General features: G+C 40.5%; 1 protein-coding gene across 1 annotated transcript in view; it reads left to right on the forward strand.

The window, feature by feature from the left end:
* The first annotated feature begins 713 nt into the window (after positions 1 to 713).
* SCML2 (Scm polycomb group protein like 2) overlaps positions 714 to 23,261 on the forward strand; it is an 88,514-nt gene continuing 65,966 nt past the window's right edge. The window contains exons 1-3 of the mRNA XM_022565492.2: positions 714 to 1,048; positions 19,965 to 20,010; positions 22,998 to 23,066. Coding sequence (XP_022421200.2) covers positions 746 to 1,048; positions 19,965 to 20,010; positions 22,998 to 23,066 — 418 coding nt within the window. The 5' untranslated portion in view covers positions 714 to 745. The remainder of the gene's footprint in view (positions 1,049 to 19,964; positions 20,011 to 22,997; positions 23,067 to 23,261) is intronic.

A 23,261-nucleotide genomic window follows, 5' to 3' on the forward strand; every position in this document is an offset into this window, starting at 1 on the left:
GGCCTGCCAATGGTTTACTTTTGGCTAACACAGCATGTTGTATTATTTTTCAAACAAAAGTTTTAAATCTGCCTATACCCAACCTAACAATGAAGAATGGGATGTTTTTCTCTGGATTTTTGTTTGCCACATTTTGTGCGGAGAGATTTCTTTTGGAGCTATTTTTACGCCCTCCCCCTCCCCCCTGGTGCGACCTCCACGTGCGCAACCGCTCGGTCCGGGGCGAGGGGAATAGGGCAGAGGAGACCCCAAAATGCACTCTCGAAGACGCTCCCGAGCACGCTCCCGAGCACCCTGAAACCTGTGAGCAAATTATTTTACTCTCCAGGTTAATCTAGTTCCCGTTATCTCAAACCAGGGTTTAGAGGAACAACTAAATCCGGAATGTGGAGCTGGAGGGGAATGCGTGGCAAAAACCCACGGGAAAAAGAGAAAAGCTGTTTCAAGAACTATGCTGCAACCCGCGAAGGAATGGCTTTTCTCAAGCTGCTCTAACGAGTTGCTTTTTCCTTGCTCATCGAACTTGCTTGAGTTCTTAGGGAAGCGCCTGCCTTTTCGGTGCGTGGCGAGGGTGGGCGGTGGCCGAGAGTTGAAGTCGATGGCCAAGGGGAGCGAGTTCCCCTTGGATGAAACTTGACGCGGACCCTGGGTTCCCAACTGGGGGCCCACCACGGTCTTGGGTGCATGGGCTGCGACTGGCTTTTTTTTTTTTTTTTGGCGGGAGGGCAGATTGGGGCGGGGGAGGATGAGGGAGAACTGCCTAGGGCTTTCCCCAAGCCGCAGAGTCTCATCGCTCGCCACCGCCCGCGCGGGCTTCCGGCTGAGCCCCGGGCTCGAGCTCCGCACGCGGCCGAGGTCAGAGGGCAAGCTTGCGGCAACCCCAGGGCACGCGGGCAGCGGGGCGGGGGGCGGGGCAGCGGTGGCGGTTGCGGGGCATGCGCGGCTCCGCGCGCGGCTTCTCAAACATGGCGGCGGCGGTGTGAAGACCTGTACCGGCTCGCTGGACCAGTGTGACAGAATTTCCCTCTTTTCGCCGACGAGACTCGAGGTGCGTGGCGACTCCAGGCCCCGTGAGTACCGGAGAGGCGCAGCTGTGGCGTCTGGGCTCTGGCCGTTGTCCGCGGGCGGGTGGGAGTCCTCGGCGGCGCGTCTCCCTCGCGGAACGCCCCCTCACCGCCCCGCGGGGTCCGGCCCGAGCTCGGCCCCGCACTCCGGTCACCCACTCTCGGTGGCCTCACCCTCGAGGCCAGAGCTCCCCTGCCCCTCGGCGGCCTTACCCCCAAGGCCGGGGCTCCCCTGCCCCATGTAGCGCTCTACGCGACGCCCCTCACTCACCCGGGGCCCGGTCGCCGGACACCGGCCCATCTCGCCCGCGGCGTTCGGGTGCCGGGCCTCTCTTCCCCAGTCGTCCCCTTACCCGAATCTCGGACAGCACTCTCCAGAGCATCCTCCGGCCGTGGATGGGGCCGGGCTGGGGTCCCGGGACAGCGCGGGTAGGCGGCGGGGCTGAGGAGTAGGAATGACTTTGCGTGGTCTGGGCTGAAACTCGCCCGGGAACCTTCCGGGGACTTGTGAGATAACTTTTGGAGTTTGGAGGTAAAACGTCAGTGCGGAAGGATGCGCCTGTGGCCAAGCGCGGGCTCGGGTCCCGGTGCCAGGTGTCCGTTGGACTCGCGGCCCGGGGCTCCAGGCGGTTGGGTGGGGGGCAGCGCCGGTGGCTCGCCCTCGGGGGAGAAGCGGGGCGGGAAGGCGTGGCCCGCCCTGGGGGTGGGGTGCGGGTGGCAGTGGGGGCCGGAGAGCCGGGCTCCAGCTCTCCCCAGGAGCGGAGAGGCGGCCGCCGTGCACTCGCGGCATGAGTGGGTCAAAGGACCACTGTTGCCTTTACTTTGAGATACCGTTCTCGCTTTTTCCACCTGGATATTGGTTGTGCTACACCCTAGTGTGAATCGCCAGGGGAAGAGCGAGTAGACGAATTTAATAGATTTTGCGTCTTGAGGTTATACGTTGCTTTGAGGGCTGAGCTGAAAATTCGCGCCGCCTTCCCCTCGCCCCCCCCCAAATGTTAGGGCAGCACAGGTACTTAGTTACAGGTTCCCGTTTAAGGTCTTGATTTTTTTAAAAAAAGGTTTTAATACGTTTGTCGTTCATTATAAAGTGTGATTACAATTTGGTGTTAGCCTCTTTGAAGAATTAGAAGATTAACATTTATGACGTACCTATAAGGTGATTTTAGGACAGACATCTCTAAAAGTGAATGGGTCGGTTTGGAGGGGAAAACTGAGGCAGGGAAAGTGAATACTTCCTTCTGATCATATGATTTGCGAAATTATTGGAGATGGTTTTCTTCCCGAAAACAACTGCAGATGCTGCTGCATTTTTAATGCTCCCAGAGCTATTCATATTTCTAGTTTGGGGAAAGAGTATTATAAGATGTATAACATTTATGGAGTACAACTTCCTATGACAAGCAGTTGTATTATAATAATAGTTAATAGACTCATATTTAATTTTTCTCAGTAACACTGATTGGAAATGTTCTTCAGTAATGACAGTTCTGCCTTTCTTGCCATTCTTTTTTTAAATTACGCGTTAAATAATGTATTTCCAAGGATGAACGTTCTTTCATTATGTTTGTGGTTTTGTATATTTAATGGCAGGAATGTGAAAATAGCTTTTGGAATTGAGTCCAGTTGGGATTTTGAGAAAAGTTTGAGTTCTCACCTGATGCCTTGTATTTGTTTGGCTATGTCTTTATCCATATTCTTCAAAACAGTCGGATAGAATTTTTTATTTTTAATTTATTTTATTTATATATTTTTGGCCGCGTTGGGTCTTCGTTGCTGCGCACAGGCTTTCTCTATTTGCAGCGAGCGGGGGCTATTCTTCGTTGAGGTGCGCGGGCTTCTCATTGCGGTGGCTTCTCGTTGCGGAGCACGGGCTCTAGGCGCGCTGGCTTCAGGAGTTGTGGCTCGCGGGCTTCAGTAGTTGTGGCTCGCCGGCTCTAGAGCGCAGGCTTAGTAGTTGAGGCACACGGGCTTAGTTGCTCCACGGCATGCGGGATCTTCCCGGCCCAGGGCTCGAACCCATGTCCCCTGCATTGGCAGGTGGATTCTTAACCACTGCACCACCAGGGAAGCCCCTGGAGTCAGTCTTCAAGAGGTGGTGTTTCTCATGAGGCAGTTGGTCAGTCTTTTTGATTTATGCTTCAGTCAACACATTTTTATTAACTATCTGTGCTGCCTGTAGTATGGGGTTCAGTTCAACCTACTGCTATGTGTGCTGGTTTCTGGGGTGTTTAAGGCTTCCCATTAGTAGTTTATTCCTGAAAATTTCAAGGTTATAGTTAAGAAAATCAATACGAATGTAGAACAAGTAGTCCTCTTATTTCAGTGGCAAATTCAGGGAGTCAATGTTTTGGTCATAATTCTCTAAACAAAATTTGAGTGGAACTGTGAATCATTTCTGACTTACGTGATATTAACTTTGTGCCTTTTTTGTTATGATTATGTTGATATAAAGATATATTTTTATGAGAGATTGTTTTCTGGGTCAAACAGGTAACATACTGGTTAGGCTTGAGAGAGAAAATGAATTACTGGTATAAATTGAAATCAGTATGGGCTCTGGATAGTGAGTTTTTAATGCTAAGTAACTTTACTTCTATGACCAAGAAGTTTAGGCTGTAACAAGATATGAACTGATAATTTAGAGCACTTTCTGTTTTCAGAACGTTTCAGAAATCTCTCTGAGCTAAAAAATAACAAGGGTTATGATGGTCAGCTTTAAGCCAGATGTGACTCTCATTTTCTTTTGGGTTTGTTCCTTTTTAGCTGCCTGCCTGTTCCTCCCAGATGCTTCCTATCGCCCCTCTTCCTGCCCCTGTTCCCTTTGCTGTTGGTGTCTGTTTCCGCATCAGTGAAATGGTCAGGGTAATCCTGCACTCTCTCACTGAGAAATAATTGATGATAGTAAAGTGCCTTGAGAAGGCTGAGTAAATGCCAAATTTTTTGAATGAAAATGATGTAGCCCCTTTTTCCACTTAAGGAAGATCCAAATCCCAATTTTAGTTTGAGCTCTTGCAGGGTGGGGAGAGAGGGAGGGAGGAGGAAAACTTCACTTGAATATTTTACTGCCCCTCTTTTTGGGTTAATAGAAATGACTGTTGGAACTTTGGTAACTGGAACACTGGAGGATGCAAAGGATCCTCTGCTATTTGAGTTATTAGTCACCTCTAGTTTTTTTTTTTTTTTTTGCCAGGTTACTCTGTTGCTTTTTTTCCCTTTAGGCCAGGGCAATTTTCATTCCAGTTGTGAATGGAAATCTGAGGTCATGTTCTCTATTAGGTCACCTCCCTGGGAGTCTCACTGTCTCCTCCTAGTAATATTCCTGGTTTTTAGGATGTATAAGATATGAACAAAGTGAACTCTGCTAGCCATCAACGTTAGAGCCATGAGGCTATGGTATGAATATTGGTCTGCCATTGCCAGATATTTTGTACTTTGGAGTGAGCAAATCAAGTGCCCCTAAGAATTTAAGGAACATTATTAGTGTCTGAAAATTACTATATAATATCTTAGAATTTGAAGTGATTGATGCTTTCAGGAACCAAAGATGTGGAAATTTTGAAAATGGCAAATGTTGGTCATTTTGAAAGGAAAAGTTTACACTTCCTTGGCTTGGAGTCTTTTTTTGTTTTTGGCTGTGTTGGGTCTTAGTTGCTGCGCGCGGGCTTTCTCTAGTTGCTGAGGGCTTCTCATTGCGGTGGCTTCTCTTGTTGTGGAGCATGAGCTGTAGGGCGCGCGGGCTCCAGTAGTTGTGGGGCGTGGGCTCAGTAGTTGTGGCTCATGGGCTTGGTTGCTCCGCGGCATGTGGGATCTTCCCGGACCAGGGCTCGAACCCGTGTCCCCTGCATTGGCAGGCAGATTCTTAACCACTGCGCCACCAGGTAAGTCCCGTCTTGGAGTCTTAATCTTTATAATCCTTTCGTCTTGGGGAAATAAATAAGAGAAACCACTGCTCTTAGATTAAAATAGGTTGGTATAATTTAGTGACAAGTTTTCCAGGCTCTAACTAATTTGAGCTTTGGTTACTCTAAGAGTAGAAATGACTTTACTGTAACGATAACGTCTCATTTTTTAAAAGATAGCAGAGCTGACCATTCTTTTTTTTTTTTTTGCGGTACGCGGGTCTCTCACTGCTGTGGCCTCTCCTGTTGCGGAGCATAGGCTCCGGACGCGCAGGCTCAGCGGCCATGGCTCACGGGCGTAGCCGCTCCGTGGCATGTGGGATCTTCCCGGACCGGAGCACGAACCCGTGTCCCCTGCATCGGCAGGTGGACTCTCAACCACTGCGCCACCAGGGAAGCACGAGGTGACCATTCTTAAAGCATGATAACTTTAGAAAATTTCAGAAACCATCTAAGATTTGAAATATGCATGTGTTGTTTGGTTTTCATGAGTAAGGCGTTTTTGCTTATTTTGTCTTTATGTTGTCTAATAAGTAAACCTTGGCTACCTTAGAAATAATAATACTTGTGATTTTTATGCTAAATGATTTCTACTAAACATATATTCCTAAACCTTTCTCTTACTTTCATTTTTTAGGCATGTGATGGAAAGGTTTTAGCTTAAGAAATGAGAATATCTTACTGTGTTAACAGTGAAAGATTTGAGGCTCCTATAAGCAGTTTATATGATGGTGCTGTTCAACTGAATTTCATACTCGTCTGACATAGATAAGGTGAATTCATTATTTAACCAAGGAGTTAAAAAAAAAAAGATAAGCTTTGTATGAGTAATGAGCTGGGAAACATTTGAAGGTAGAGAGCATTTGACTACCTACTACTTGTGACCTGTGTTTATGGCTGTGGCTCTGCCCCTTCCTAAGTTTATAGGAGCAAATTGTTGTAAGAGCGGAAAGAGAGTACCCACCTTTTGTGGTAACATGCCATTGTAAACTTCTGGAGGGACAGATATATTGCAATTTTAGGGCATATCTTGAGGATGCTTTTCTTTTCTCAGGGGAAAGGTGGTGGAACTCTCTTCGCTTTTTGGGTTTAGAATACATATTTGATTTTTCTCGACCTTTGTTTCTCATAAGGATTAACTGGTGTTGAATTCCAGACAGACAGCTCCGTTTGCTTGGTATGTACCTTGTAACCTTGACATAGTCTTTTAAGCAAATGTATTGACAAACTTCTTTTAGTTTTAAATTAAGCAGTGAATTAATCACATGCTTATTTTCTGCAGTTCTCTTGCCTCTCTGAATACAGTTGTAAACTTGTGCCCTTTGCTGTGAAACTGCCTTTTTTTTTCTTTTGAAAGATGTTAAGTATTATTTGGAGTGTTTTCCAGTATACTTTAAAGTTATTTGAAAAGTAATGTTCATTATTCTCTTTATTTTTTATTAATTTGGTATAGTTTCATAAATCTGTTCAAATGAACTACATTGTCTTTGATGGTTACTAAAAGAATTAAACTATAGTACTCAATAATTTAAATACCTTTGTATATTGCTTGACTTTAGATTAGAAACTCTGATTTGAGATTTTTTTGTGCTGAGGTTTTGAGAGGTTGTAGAAATGTTTAAATGGGTAATTTACTGACACCTGCCTCATGTTTTAAGCATTGTCAGGGATGTTTAGTTTTCTGGTCACTTCAGATTGTGGTTTATTGCATGCTTTTCTGTAATCTGTTGTCTAGCAGGGATTGTTGTTGTCATCATTTCCATTATTTCTTGTAGGGCCAGTGTTAGAAACTATAAATCTAGACTGCTGTGATAATAGGAGCAGGCTGTAACCTGACCCAGTTCTTTTGTCAAAATGTCGCACCCGAGAGCTGCCTGTGGTAAATTGACATGCCCTGCTATTAACTTCAGTCCTCTGCAAATGTCGGTGGGCAACAGGTCTTTGGGCAATTAGCCTGTGGCCGTGCTTTAAAACCTTAGGAATTTACAATTATAAACTGGGATTTTGGCAACCCTTGACTTTTTTCATTTATCTGTTTTCTGAATGACTCACTTCTTAACTAAATGCATAGCATTCACATATATTGTTTTAAAATTGTAAGGGATTAATTATTTAACTTGGAGACTATAATTTATTTATTTGGCTGCTTTGGGTCTTCATTGCTGTGCGCAGGGTTTCTCTGGTTGCGGCGAGCAGGGGCTACTCTTTGTTGAGCGGGCTTCTTATTGCAGTGGCTTCTCGCTGCAGAGCACGGGCTATAGGCGCGTGGGCTTCAGTAGTTGTGGCATGCGGGCTCTAGAGTGCAGGCTCAGTAGTTGTGGTGTATGGGCTTAGTTGCTCCGCGGCATGTGGGATCTTTCTGGGCCAGGGCTCGAACCCGTGTCCCCTGCATTGGCAGGCGGATTCTTAACCACTGAGCCACCAGGGGAGCCCTGGAGACTATAATTTGTTAGATAAATTAAAATTTTTTTAAAATAGTTGTTTTCTTCTTGGGTTTGCTTTAACACAGAAAAAGATTAATTTCTAAGTCGTTGGGGGTAGACTTTACTAAAGCATAAGTAAAGTTGCTCCTCCAGAAGGCTTGATTTGATACATCCTCACTACTAAAAATGTTCATTCTTTTTAAAAAATATTTATATTTATTTATTTGGCTGCACTGGGTCTTAGTTGCGGTGTGCGGGATCTTTTAGTTGCAGCATGTAGGATCTAGTTCCCTGACCAGGGATTGAACCTCGGTCTCCTGCATTAGGAGCACAGAGTCTTAACCACTGGACCACCAGGGAAGTCCCTAAAAATGTTCATTCTTAATATTGACTACTCACAGTTGAGAGATGGGATCTTATTTTTAAAAGTAATTACAACATTAGAATTTAGATTTTTTTCTGATTATATTTATAAATATATCAGAAAATGGGGAAATTTGAATACTAAGTAAATAGAGTAGATGCTTGTGAAATCTTAAAATGATGAATCATGTCCAATTCAACAAGTTATGTATAGCTGTGCAATGGATATCCTACAGTTGTCCCTCTGTATCTGTGGGGTATTGGTTCCAGGACCCCCTCGGATACCAAAACCTGTGGGTGCTCAAGTCCCTTATATAAAATGGCTTAGCACAATCGGCCCTCTGTATCCGTGGGTTCTACATCCCTGGATACTGAGAGCCAACTGTATACACTTCTGTAAACCTGTTAAGATAATCATCTTACCAGGATCAAATTTTTAGTTAGAAGAGCCAGCTTCTCTTTGTCAAAGGAAAACATATAGCTATAATATATTTCAATTAAGTCAAGTGCTTTTGCATTTAGGTATAAATGTGAAGTACTTCTTGAAATGAAAGTAATAAACTATTTTCAAGTCAAAATGAAAAACTTAAAGGTGTTATTTTATGCAGTTAATTTAGACTTCTCTATCATTTTCTTGCATATTGACTGAGCAATAAAGAAGAACTTTTTTGTTTGTTTTTCAAATTTGAAAACAGTGTCTTTATAACAAGATACACTAAAAAAGAAAAAAAGTTCTACCTGTGCTATTTCATCAGTAGTTTGTGGTGAATTATGTGTGTGTGTATAACTTCAGTCACTTCTTTCAACCTTTTCTTTAAAACTACCAGCAGACATATATGTAAACCTCTTTTAGCCTTGAAACTTCTTATACTATTGATTATGCTCACGGGGATATAATGAAATATTTTTGCGGTTAAATTATTTTGTGTGTAGGGACTGTGTCTTTTCCTTTTTTTGTGAATATTGGTTTAAAACGCATATTTTAGTTCAAACTGCTATGTAGTTGCAATTTATAAACTGAATTCTGGTACAGAATAGTATATCTAGTTCTTCTCCCTGGAAAAATGCCTGTAATAATAACACATTTGTACTGGGGCCTGTCTTTTTGAGACTTCGAACATCCTAGAAATCAAATTCAGAGTAAGAAAAATGAAGGTGTATTAGATGTTGGGAAGGAGGGAGATGTGGGGAGTGGGGGACTATCTCATATCTCACAGAACTTTCTCCTTGGCCCACCGATCTAGATTTGTGGGTAAACTAAGACAGCAGAGTAGACATTGCAGAAAAGAATGGAGAACAATGACAGCCAAAAGAAAACCTCACCAAAATTATTTTAAAAAACCACAATGTTCTGGGACTATATGGTTTAGGTATAAGTATACTGTAGCACAACAGATTTACTCATTTTGCAAATATTTTGGGGGCCCTACTATGTGATAGACATGGTGGATAGACACTGCAGAATACGAAGGTGAACCAGACATGATACTGCCCCCAAAAGCTTATCTAGTAGGGGAGATGAGGCATGCACACAAACACAACAGAAGCAATTTTAGCATAATGGCTTAGCATTCATGGACCTAGGTTTAAATCTAGCTGGGTAATAATTGTACAGGCCTTTGAGCTTCAACATCTTTAACTTTCAAATGGCCATTAATAACAGTATTAACCCTACAGGCTTGTAATAGGCTTTAGATAAGAAAAATGACTATAAAGGCCCTAGTTGGGTGCCGGACATTTAGCAATAGGTCAGTAAGTGACAGCTCTTAGTATTATTACCACTGCCAGCACCACCATCAGTAGACCCCAGGGACCATAATCTTTATTTTCTTCTGCCTTCAAGGATCCATTCTGTGCAGGGTGCATGGTGTGTATGTCTCCTTACTTCTCCCTTTCAAAGCGTGAACAGTGTATTGTATCCCTGTCTTTTGGTGTCTGACAAACTTAGGTTTGAATCATTTTTCTTTCACTGCCAGCTTTCCGAGCTTCTAGAATCAACAGAACTTGGTAACTGATAAGATATGGGCAAAGGAGGAGGGGACTCAAAGATGACTTCTAATTCAGAAAAATTGGGAGTTTGTGATGTCTAGAATAAGAAGCAGAGGAAGAGGAGCTCATTTTGGAGGACAAAAGAGTTTGGTTTTTTTGTTTTTCTGTTTTCTGGCCGTGCTACTCGGCTTGTGGGATCTTAGTTCCCCAACCAGGGATTGAATCCAGGCCCCCTGCGGTGGAAGCGTGGAGTCCTAACCACTGGACCACCACGTAATTCCCGAGTTTGATTTTTAAAAATATGTAGTATTTGAGGAGTTGTGAGGCATTCAGACTGATGTTCATTTGGCTAGAGTAGAAATTTTGGAGAGAGATTGGGACTAGAGGTGCTGATATAGGAGTTATGCACATAGGGATGTTGCATGAACCGTGGAATAGAATGAGATTCTAGACTCTAAAAATTTGTAGAATATAGAGGAAGAGACTGAGTGACTACAGAAGATCAATGGCTGGGACAGAAGGAGGAAGTAGACACAAAGAGATAGAGGTAGGACCGCTAGGTCCTACCTACATATGAGGCTCAGAGAGGAGCGGTGTCTAAGATGAGAGTTGACGGATCTATCACAGAGAGTTCCTGAAATGTCAAGGGGAAGTAGGATTGAAACACTGTAATTGGGTTTGTTGTCTGGAGGGTAATTGGGGCCTTGGAAAGCAGTTATAGAAGTGGGGAGGTAGAGGCCAGATTGCAGGAAGTGAGGTAGCCCAGCAACTCTTTGTGTTATGGGTGTTATCATTATATTTATTACCAAAAACCCTGGTTATCAGGAAACGGTTAGTCTGGTAAATGTATAATATAGTTGAGAATTTTTCTACACTGATAAAAAATTCAGTGTTGTCTCAATTTAAGGTCACTTTACTCTTTCAAAAAATGTGGATTTTAATGTCTGTCAAATGGGAGGTTGAGTGAACAAGTGAATAATGAATGCTTAAATTTGGACTTTATTCTCACCTATGGGACTTCTGTCTGGCACATATGGCAGCAAACCTTGCTGTTGGTGAGGGAACAAATTTATTTTTTTTAGTTTAGCATCTGTATTTTGTTTATTTTTATATTCTCTCAGGTTGAGATTCTGTAATTCCATCCATTTTATAACATCTGACTAATGGCCTAAAGTCGAAAAGGGCCCTGGGAAATTTCTTGCTAGTTCCTGTCCTTGTCAAAATGTTGCCCCTTATTGACTCTTCAGGTAGTGGTCTCTAATTAGAGACTCAAGGTGTATTACCTCATCTTCAAAACAAAACACAATGGAAAGGCAAAAAGAAAAAAAAAGCAAACAAATAATGGAAGAGCCCTGTAATCTTAGAATTATGGACCCATTAACTTGCTAAATAGTCCTTTAAAACTGTCCTTCTCAAAAAAAAAATTGTAGAATTTTCTCCAGAATCAGATAAGAGCAATAGGAGTTTTAGGTTTAATAATTTCACTTTAATCAGTGTTTTACATTGTTTAATCATACTGAGAAAATGTTTTAAAACAATGCAAGACTTTCAAAGCATTTGTTGATCTATTATCAGCGCTTAATTCTGTTATAAGATACAATCTGCAAAACAAATGGTTTTGTAAAAGACCCCAGTGTATCTATCCTTGTTTAAAGTCTGCTGGATACAACTACTAGGTTTAGTGTAACTGTGGTCTTGTGGTAAAGGAAATAAATGTCAGTGTCAGACGCTATAACCTACTACATTTTTGGGCTTATACTTGAATTTTTGGATTTATTTTTAAAAATATTTTTGAGCACAGTGGATGTGTCAAGAGCTGTTATGTGATTCAAACACACAGTACCAGGTAATCTTTATTATTATTATTTTAAAATATTTATTTATTTATTTGGCTGCGTCAGGTCTTCGTTCCGGCGTGTGGGATCTTCGTTGCGGTGTGCCGGGATCTAGTTTCCTGATCTAACCCGGGCTGCCTGCGTTGGGAGCGTGGAGTTTTAACTGCTGGACCACCAGGGAAGTCCCTGGATTTTTCTTTTTTTTAATGCAGTGAAGTTGCTCCTTATATACATTTAGTGAAACAGCTTCTCTTAGTGCTGGCAAAAATAAAACAAAGCTTTTAATTTTTCTCTCCCATGTAACATGGAGAACTACTTTGGGGGTCTTATTTGAGTTTTTCTTGAAGTGCTGAGGCAGTTCAAAGTATATTGAGAGCAAAGCTAAGCTTTTCTGTAGTTTCTTCTGCAGACCACCATTGTGGAAATGAGGTACGTCTTTATTTCTAAAAGAAGGTCAGGCTCCTAATATTTTCCAGAAAGGTAATAGCTGTGCTGTCTGTGTATGTGGTATGTAAGTCTTAACTCCACAGTATATCTTTATTTGAGGCATTCTGAGGATTCAACTATGAATTGATGCTATCCAGGTTTACCAACAGATCATGGTGTAGTCCCTTAACTCCTATAATCTCTGTCCTTCTACTGCGACTGAAGGACATAGGTGAATTACATTGTAATGCTGGGGCATTATAACAGGGACAATGCAACTTTTATTTTTTCTCAAATTATAGTCAAAGATACTTCCTATTAAATTAGCCAGTATTTCTTTACATCATAATCTGTACAAATTTCTCCTAGTATTCAGTCCTAGGAAAATGTCTATCTTTCCCATTCAATTTGTATGTGCCTTTTTTTTTTTTTTTTTTGGCTGCATTGGGTCTTCGTTGCTGTGCGTGGGCTTTCTCTAGTTGCAGCGAGCAGAGGCTACTCTTCGTTGCGGTGTGCGGGCTTCTCATTGCGGTGGCTTTTCTTGTTGTGGATTGTGGGCTCTAGGCACGTGGGCTTCAGTAGTTGTGGCTCGTGGGCGTAGTTGCTCTGTGGCATGTGGGATCTCCCCGGACCAGGGCTCGAACCCGTGTCCCCTGCATTAGCAGGCGGATTCTCAACCACTGTACCACCAGGGAAGCCCACAAAGGCCATTTTAGTTCACAAAGAACCTAAAGCTATTTCCAGTACTCACCAACCCTAAAGGAAATAATATATTCATGAATAATTATACCTCAGAGTCATCCAACATGGGGTGACATCGAGTTTTTTTTGGCTTTAGCTAGAATATATAGGCTTTCTGATAATGCTGGTTGGGAGATGGTGGCTGCTTTCTTTAGTAATTATATGTCTGGGCATTATATATATATATATATATATTACTGCTTAATTTAAGAGTGCCTTAAAGTTAGCATTTGTTTCTTTAAACAACACCTTTTTAGTTTATACTTTGGAAGAGAATAAGTAATGCTCAGGAATCAAAGTAGGAATGTAGTTCCACTTTACAATGTAATTAATGTGTTAATGCTAAAACTCACTCACCTTGGGGTGTTGGGATGGGATAGAAAACAGTCTTTGAGCTTCCAGTTGTTCAGGGTACTATGCTAGATGCTGTACCTATACTATCTCGTTTAATTTCATGACTACATTTAATTTCATGACCACACTATGAAGTGTAGATGGTATTAGCCTTAATTTACACATGGGAAAACCCAAGACTCAGGGAGATGAAGTAATTTGTAATGGCTTTAAGCACTAGAAATAATATTTCTGTGTAATTGTTATGGCTGCCAGTAACCATCACAGTAACCATATAATTTGTTAAAACTTATGTGATAAGCCAGGATTGCATATACAGAGCTTCTTAATAATATAACAACATTTAGGGATTATTTTTAAAAAACTGTCAGGGTACATTCCCCCCACAAATGAAAATAACTTTCTCTGATTATTTAATATATACCATTGTAAAGAATTCAAATCATACATAAAAATATAAGGAAGAAAATAAAGGTCACCTGAAATTTCACCACCCTGTGATGCAGAAAAGGAGGATCACCAAAATATTTTTGCATTACTTTATGCAAGCTTGTGCAAAATTTTATACAAATAGAATTATATCACACAAAATATATTTATAATGCCCTCTCCCACACACACCCCATCATCTTTACTCTCCCAGGTAAGCCTTATTAACAGCCTAGTATATGTCCTATGTTTCTCTCCATGCTTAAATAATCTTTTACTCATATAATCCTATAGAGACCTATATATACATTTAGAGTGAGATTTTAGTAACTAACAGAACCTTTGAGTACTTTTTTTAAGTGCAAGGCTTTGTGCTAGCTGTGGGAGAGCTACAAGGAAGAGTAATTCTCAATCACTTTACAGTCTGTGAGGAGAGGTGAGCAGGTAAACAACTCGTATTATATAAGACTTGCTTCCATATCTGCTCCACAGCCTGGGAGCCCTGCCGGGGAGCTCCCAGAGGGCAGAGGCCTTGTCTTGTTGATTCTTATGGGCATAAACCCTTGACACATGGGATTATGCCCACATGTCTGTAAATAAATGTCTGTAACTAAAAGTCATGTGTTCAAGTAAAACAAAAAAGATTATTCTCTTTGCAGGTTTAAATGGATTAGCTTTTGTAGTTTTGAGAGCCCAGTAGAGAGACAGTTGGTATATTTACTTTGTTCCTTTGGAATGGAATTACCCATTTTCCCATCAGAGAGTTTGGGCATTTTTCTAACAAGGAGGATGCTGTAATATTTTGCTGTACAGTTTTGTCTGTATAGTGCATGACACTTTGAAGTTTAAGATAGTTTAAGTAGTGATACTTTTTAAGACAGAACTCTATTTGCTCAAAAGTAAGTTTAAGCATTCACTTTGGTTGTACATTTGGTACATAAATTGAATGAGAATTTACACATTTGCATAGGCCAAATATAGAACTTGGATAGTAGGAATATTGGAGAGAGTAGGAAATAAAATAAGTCTCCAGTGAAGTTTATGAATTTCAAAATATTTGAAAAGAAATAGTTTTATTAAAGGTTGGTGAATATTCACTCAGGTGTTCAGTTTGAATCTACCTGTGCGTAGTGCTGTTCTAGGTGGTGTGGAATATATATAAAGGAAATAAAACAGGGCAGGATCATATTCTCTTAAAGGGAAAACTATTTCATTTTACATTGGAATGATTGGTGCGGTGGAACATGGAAGCTACATGGCTCAAGAGGGAAGACAGTAAAGGCTGTTTATAGTGAAGAAGAGTGTTTAGGGTAAATGATTTTGACTTTACCGTGACCGTGCAAGAACCCTTAAATTACCACAGTGGACACAAGCTCACTTTTGATGATGTCTTCCTAAAACCTCTCTGCACTGTAACACCATAATGACTGAAAGGGAAGGCTTATTGAATCACTGACTCATTTCCTAAAGAGTTTGGGTTCTTTTTTTATGTTGAAGTCTTTTTTTTGACATGACTTCGGACTTCATAAGAGTATATGTCTGCTCAGTGGTGCTGAATGACTATGATAATTGAAAAGGAAACGTTTCCAAACTTTGAAAGAGTTGATTTTATCTAATATGGCTAATCTCAAACTAAAGGGGTCTGGAATTCTTTCTGTTTTTATCTAGGGATAAGTAGAATATTTTATTCTTTGGTCTGTGGTTCTACCTCTAAAGGAAGTGCTTTGGATTCCAAAACATTGGTTTTGAAGTTAAGAATATTTGCTTTGCATTTAACTCTAAGAAGGTTCTATTTTAATAGGAATACTTATTTTACATTACCATCAACAATGAATGAGAGTTCCAGTTCCTCATCTTCACCAACATTTGGTAGTGTTAGTCTTTTTAATTTTAGCCATTTATGTGGTGGTATATCATTGTGGCTTTAATTTGTGCTTCCCAGAATACTAACGATGTTGAACATCTTTTCACATGCTAGTTGGCCGTTTATGTATCTTTTTTATCGAAGTGATTGTCCAAATCTTTTGCCAATTATGTTTTTATTGGGCTCTGTTTGCCTTTTTAAAATTGAGTTGTCAGAGTAGTTTGTATATTCTGGGTACAGATCTCTTATCAGATATGTGTTTTGCAGATATTTTCTCCAATCCTGTAGCTTATCCTTTTATTTTCTTAACAGTGTCATTTGAAGAGCAGTTGTTAGTTCTGAAGTCCAATTTATCAATTTTTTGTTTTATGTGTTGTGCTTTTTTGTGTCATATCTAAGAAATCATTGCCTAACTCAAAGTCACAAGATCTCTATGTTTTCCTCTAGAAATTTTATAGTTTTAGGCTTTACATTTACATTTATGATCTATCTCAAGGTAGCAGTTTTTGTCTGTTGTGAGGTAAGTGGTTTTTTTCTTTTTTTTAAATTGAAGTATAGTTGATTTACAATGCTGTGCCAATCTCTGCTGTACAGCAAAGTAACTCAGTTATACACATACAGACATTCTTTTTTTAATATTCTTTTCCATTATGGTTTTTTTTAAAGATTTTTTTGATGTGGACCATTTTTGTTTGTTTATTTAAATTTATTTGGCTGCATCAGGTCTTAGTTGCGGTGCTCAGGCTTCTCTAGTTGCGGCGTGCAGGCTTAAGTTGCCCCACGGCATGTGGATCTTAGTTCCCCAACCAGGGATCAAACCCTCTTCCTCTGCATTGGAAGGCGGATTCTTAACCACTGGACCACCAGGGAAGTCCGTCCATTATGGTTTACCACAGGATATTGAATATAGTTCCCGTGCTATACAGTAGGACCCTGTTGTTTATCCATCCTATATAAGTAGTTTACATCTGCTAATCCCACACTCCCAGTGTGGCATTTTTTTTTCTTTATTGTTTTGGCCGCATCGGGTCTTAGATGTGGCATGTGGGATCTTCGTTGAGGCATGCGGGGTCTTTTATTGTGGCATGTAGGCACTTTGTTGCAGTGCGTGGACTTCTCTCTGGTTGTGGCGTGCAGGTTTTCTCTCTCTAGTTGTGGCGCGTGGGCTCTGTAGTTTGTGGCATGCAGGCTCTCTCGTTGAGGTGGGTGAGCTCAGTAGTTATGGCCACGAGCTTAGTTGCCCCACAGCATGTGGGATCTTAGTTCCCCGACCAGGGATCGAACCCACGTTCCTTGCATTGGAAGGTGGATTCTTTACCACTAGACCACCAGGGAAGTCCCCAGCATTTGTTATTTGAAGACTTTTTAATGATGGGCATTCTTTTTTTTCCCCACCCAGCTTTATTGAGGTATAATTGACTAATAAAATTGTAGTATATTTGAAGTGCACAAAGTAATAATTTGATATTCATATATAGTGTGAAAGGATTTCCACAATCAAGTTAATTAACATATCCATCACCTCACATATTTCCTTTTTTTTTTTTTTAAGATTTCACATGTAAATAATACCATGTAGTATTTGTCTTTGGCTCATTTCATTTAGTATAATGCTCTCCAGGTTCATTTGTATTGTCACAAATGGCAAGGTTTCCTTCTTTTATAAGGTTAAATAATATTCCATTGGACATATACACACCACATTTTCTTTATCTGTTTATCTGTCGATGGACACTTAGGTGTTTCGATACCCTCACTATTGCAGATAATGCTGCAGTGAACATGGGAGTACAGTTATTTCCTTGAGATGATTTCATTTCCAGTGATGGCCATTCTGACCGGTGTGAGGTGGTACCTCATTGTAGGTTTTTTTTTTTTTTTGTATGTAGATATGTTCTAGCACCATTTGTTGAAAAAATAAGCAAAAAACCAAAACCATCCTTTGTCCACTGAATTACCTTGGCGCTTTGTTGAAAATCTATTGACCGTATATAGGTGGACCTTTCAGGACTCTGTTCTGTTCCATTGACCTGTATGTCTGCTCTGATGCCAGTACTACTCCATCTTGATTAAACAGTACCTTTGGATAAACAGAAAATTTAATCATGGTTAAATCCAGTTTCTCTTGTGATTAGTGCATTTTTATCCCTATCCAAGAAATCTTCCAACTTGTGAACATGATACATGGATTTCTTTATTTAGGTCTTCAGGAAAAGTGTATAAAAAAGAATGTATATATGTGTATAGAGTCACTTTGCTATAGAGCAGAAACTAACACAACATTGTAAATCAACTATACTTCAATTTAAAAAAAGATTTGGTTTTAATTATTTCTAAACATATATTTTCACCTTCTAGGATTTACAAAATCACTTACTCAACTAATGGGAGCAATGGATACCAGTTGAGATTCAGAACTCAGTTATGAGTTAGAGATTTTAGAGAAGGACATGGGAACCTGGGTATATCTTCTATGTGTGACCCATCCCTGAGTTTTTTTGAACTGAATCCCTTTGTGTAGTAATGGGACTTAACTTTAATGTAATTCACAGCTTTTTACTTTCTGACTAGAGTTGGTTAAGTGCCTTTGTTCCCTACCTGGATTACAGCTCGTCTCCCTTTACTTTCTGCTTCGATTCAGCACTCTCTATATATTTCACTTTTTCTTTTGCTGCTAGGCTATAGTCCTTAATTGACAGCATCTTCCCAGTGGTATCAAATAGCCAATCCATTTAATTATTTCAGTCTGACTTTCAGAGGAGAAGTCTGGGAAGGAAAGGTAATGCTTTGCAAGTCATCTGTGTATGGGTGGCTCCTGAGAGACTATAGAGGGAGATGAGAGCCCAGAAGGAACCTGAGCAACTCCAGCATTTCATAATCAAGTAGAGGAGGCAGGCTCTTCTTTAGTGTCCACTCATTTTGTACCTTCAGCCTGAAATTCCTCTCTCATTCTTCTCTGTTCATTGAAATGCTCACCTTTAAAGTACCAGTTTACCTACCATTTCCTCTGAGAAGGCTTCTTATATATTCCCAGTTCACAGTACCTCCTAACTTCCCAAAGAGCCTGTATTTTATCCTGCTTTGTTAGATAATTATTTATTTATCTGATCTGATAATTAAATCTGATCTTTTTTTCTGAGTTTGTTTCTTTGTTTTTAAAGTGTAATTGACCTACAACACTATGTTAGTTCCTGTTACACAACATAGTGATTTCATATTTCTGTACATTTCAAAATGATTACCACGATAAGTCTAGTCAATTATGATCTGTTACCATACAAAGATATTACATAAAATTATTGACTGTATTCCGCACACTGTACATTTCATACCTCTGACTCATTTTTTGCAGCTGAGTTTGAGCCTCTTAATCTCCCTCACCTTTCTTTCTTCCTCCCAACCCCTTCCCCTGTGGCAACCCCATTTGTTTTCTGTATCTATGACTGTTTTTGTTTTGTTATGTTTGTTCATTTGTTTTGTTTTTTTAGATTCCACGTATAAGAAATCATACAGTATTTGTCTTTGTCTGACTTACTTCACTTAGCATAATACCCTCTAGGTCCATCCATGTTGTTTGCAAATGGCAGGATTTTATTTTATTTTTTATGGCTGAGTAATACTTCATTGTGTATATATATCACATCTTCTTTATCCATTCATCTGTTTATGGACGCTTGGGTTGCTTCCATATCTTGGCTGTTGTAAATAATGCTGCAGTGAACGTAGGGGTGCATATATATTTTTGATTAGTGTTTTTGTTTTCTTTAGATAAATACCCAGGAGTGGGGTTGCTGGATCATACAGTAGTTATATTTTTAATTTTTTGAGGAGTTTCCATACTGTTTTCCATAGTGGCTGCACCAATTTGCATTCTCAACAACAGTGCACGAGGGCTCCCTTTTCTCCACACCCTCACCAACACTTGTTATTTGTTGTCTTTTTTTTTTTTTTTTGCGGTATGTGGGCCTCTCACTGTTGTGGCCTCTCCTGTTGCGGAACACAGGCTCCAGACACGCAGGCTCAGCGGCCATGGCTCACGGGCCCAACCGCTCCGCGGCATGTGGGATCTTCCCGGACCGGGGCACGAACCCGTGTCCCCTGCATCGGCAGGCGGACTCTCAACCACTGCGCCACCAGGGAAGCCCTATTTGTTGTCTTTTGATAATAGCCATTCTGACAGGTGTGAGGTGGTATGTCATTGAAGTTTTGATTTGCATTTCCCTGATGACTAGTGTTGAACATCTTTTCATGTGCCTATTGGCCATTTGTATATCTTCTTTGGAAAAGTGTCTGTTCACATTCTCTGCCCATTTTTTAATCGGGTTGTTTGTTTTTTTGATGTTGAGTTGTATGAGATATTTGTATATTTTGGATATCAACCCCTTATTGGATATATTATTTGCAAATATCTTTCACCATTCAGTAGGTCGCTATTTCATTTTGTTGATAGTTTCCTTCACTGTGCAAAAGCTTTTTAGCTTGATGTAGTCCCATTATAGCTGATTTGTAATAATACCACCATTCAGAAATGTATTATTTTAAAAGGAGGTAGTAATTGATTTTTCACCTTGTAGGAAAGAACACCAGAGAGGGATACCATGGGGCGAACAGTGAACGAAGGTAAGATTTACTTGTCTAAAGATGATAAATATTTTCATTTATTCATTGGGAATGAGTATCTTTTGGTAGATTGAATGTTTGGGGGAAAAAAAGCCTTTTTAAAAGTAAAGTTATAGAAGACGTTAGGTGCTTAGAATTGGAATTTTAGAACTGAATAGCTATTAAAGGTAATCTTGTCTTCCCTTCTTAGTTTTATAAATGAGAAAGCTGACACTGAGGGAGTTTAAGTGAACAGGTCATATAACAATCTGTGACAGCCAAGATCACAGTCCAGATTTTCTTACTCTAATATGGGTGATTTAAAAAATGCTTCATCCTGTCCTGCTCTAGTGAGAAGTTTGCTCACTGTCCCATGAATATGCCACACTCATTTGCACTCTCTGTTTTGAGTTGTGTTTTCTTTCCCGTTAATACATTCTTCATACCTTTGTTGTTCTAAATCCTGTTCTTCCTTCAAGACCCAGTTTAAGCCTTCTGTCTCTCATGACTTTTCCTCTGGCTGCATGCTGAATGTTGTGCTCTGCTATTTCCATTTTTGTCAAGTGTATTAGTTTAGTATAGTCTCTGTACCTAGATTCTTAGCTTCCCTAGAGCAGGAACCAGGCCTTTATAATTTCACTTTCTTTCCTATTAGAAAATCTTACTGTAGAACTATTTAGTAAATATAAATGTGTACTGTCTTCATACTAGCCAAATTATTTAAATAGAGAGCAGCCCATACATCCCTGTCGAGTGTTCACGTATCTTGAAGAGTCACTCAGTCATAACCAGAAAGTAGATCTGTTACCTTAAATGGTACACCTGGCATCATTCATACATTCTTTTTTAAGAAGCTTGTCACTTGACAACTCAAGCATCAGTAAGGGTAAAACAGCAATAGATGGAAACACATGAAGTGTGGTTAAATTCGTTAGTTCATAATGATACTAAAAAACAAAACAAAATTTATTTGTCATCTGTGGAGAATGGTAGGGATACGACTCTTTTTTTTTTTAATTTTTAAAATTTTTTGGCTGCACGGCATGTGGGATCTTAGTTCGTCAACCAGGATTGAATCCATGCCCCCTATATTGGAAGCACAGAGTCTTAACCACTGGACCGCCAGGGACGTCCCACGGATACAATTCATTATCTTGAAAACTAGAAAATAAAGGAAAAGAACAAAGTGTTGATTGTGACTTCCCTTTGTGAGCTCTACCTCAAGGTAACTGAATGGTTGAAGAGGGGAGGTTTCTCTCTATAGAAGTTTTCTGGCTAATAAAGACAGGACGATAATTAGAATACCTCCATTTTGCAGCCACTAATGAACTAATGGATCTAGGCAATAATCATCGATGGCAGCTCATATCACAAAAAGAGAGAGAACTAGGTATATTAGGAACCCCCTGTGAGAAGTACCTATGAAGTCATCTTCTCTCTTCCTCCCAAAGAAGCCAAACCTGAATCTGGTTAAGCTCTTCTGGCTCGAAATAGCAATACGAATTTAGAGAAAATATAAGGACCAGAAGAACCCAGCATTATGAGGAAGTAGTCAGCAAACTCCAGGCTGGAAAAATCTGAACTGGTATCATCGGCAAAAAAATTGCTAGGGGAAGGGGGAAAAAGAAGGAGGAGGAGGAGGAGTCTATAGATCAAAAGAAATTTAAGCAATGTATCTGCCATTGCTCTGTGTGGACTTTATTTGGGTCCTGATTGAAACAGACACATTTAAAATATTTAGGACAATGGGGAAAATGAGAATACTGACTGCTTATTTGATAATATTAAAGAATTTTCGTTAATTTTTCAGCATAATAATAGTATTATGATTAATTTTTAAATGAGTTATTTAAGAAATATATACTGTAATAAATGTGGATGAAATACATCTTAGACTTGAAGTCCCAAGGTCCAGTACTGTTTGAGTTCCTCAGCCTAGCACAGAGAAAAACTTTGCCTAGTCCATTGAATTACATTGTATTTTAGCTTCCCTTTGTTTTTTTTTGCGGTACGCGGGCCTCTCACTGTTGTGGCCTCTCCCGTTGCGGAGCACAGGCTCCGGACGCGCAGGCTCAGCGGCCATGGCTCACGGGCCCAGCCGCTCCGCGGCATGTGGGATCCTCCCGGACCGGGGCACAAACCCGTGTCCCCTGCATCAGCAGGCGGACTCTCAACCACTGGGCCACCAGGGAAGCCCCCCTTTTGTTTTAAATTCTCAAAAGCATGCGCTTTATTTCTGAGGCACATTAATCTGAACATTGTAAGGATCAGCTCAGCTCATTTTGGCTCGTTCGTTCATTCATTTAACAAATGCTCAAGGGTGTTCTGTATGCCAGGTCCTTTTCTAGGCACTGAGGATACAGCAGTGAACAAAGGAGACAAAGTAAAATTTAAAAATTCCTGATCTTTTGGAGCTTACATTTGAGTGAAGTGAGACATACAATCAACAAATAAGCAAATTATAAGGTACATTATGGGCTTCCCTGGTGGCTCAGTGGTTGGAAGTCCGCCTGCCAATGCAGGGGACACGGGTTTGAGCCCAGCTCTGGGAAGATCTCACATGCCGCGGAGCGGCAAAGCCCGTGTGCCACAGCTGCTGAGCCTGTGCTCTAGAGCCCTCCAGCCACAACTGCTGAGCGCACGTGCCACAACTACTGAGGCCCACACGCCTAGGGCCCATGCTCCACAGCAGGGGAGGCCCGCGCACTGCAACGAGGAGTGGCCGCCGCTCGCCACAACTGGAGAGAAGCCTGCACGCAGCAACAAAAGACCCAACTCAGCCAAAAATAAAAATAAATAGATAGATAAATAAATAAATAAAAATTTAAAAAAAGGTACATTATATATTGGAAAGTGAAGTCCTATGCAGAAAATGAGGATATTAATTATAAAATTAAAACTGGCTTCTATTAGAAAATAGTTTTAGTTTATGGTTTTTATAAGTACTCTTTCAAACTGTTTCTCTGGCCTTCTGTTATTTCTCACTATTTTCTTTCTTTTTTTTTAAGAGTCAATGGATGCAAAGAAGGAGAATCAAGAGAAAGCTCCTCAGTCAGGCACATCTTCTGTGCAAGATGGTAGGTTTTAAATTAGTTCAGTACAACATATTTTTCTTCCTCACTCAGTGTTGATATAAACTCTTTTCTTACTGCTTTTGGTATAATCTCTGTATAGTAAGCTCCTGTAAATATAAAATCTAAGCAATAGGAAAGGTCAAAAAGATAGTGTTTAATTTTGGAAATTTTACTTTGGTTTCACGTAGAGAGGGATTA

Source organism: Delphinapterus leucas, chromosome X (genome assembly GCF_059928025.1).
Source record: "Delphinapterus leucas isolate spDelLeu-1000000601 "Yukka" chromosome X, BTC_Dleu_Yukka2, whole genome shotgun sequence".
Taxonomy (NCBI): Eukaryota; Metazoa; Chordata; class Mammalia; order Artiodactyla; family Monodontidae; genus Delphinapterus; species Delphinapterus leucas.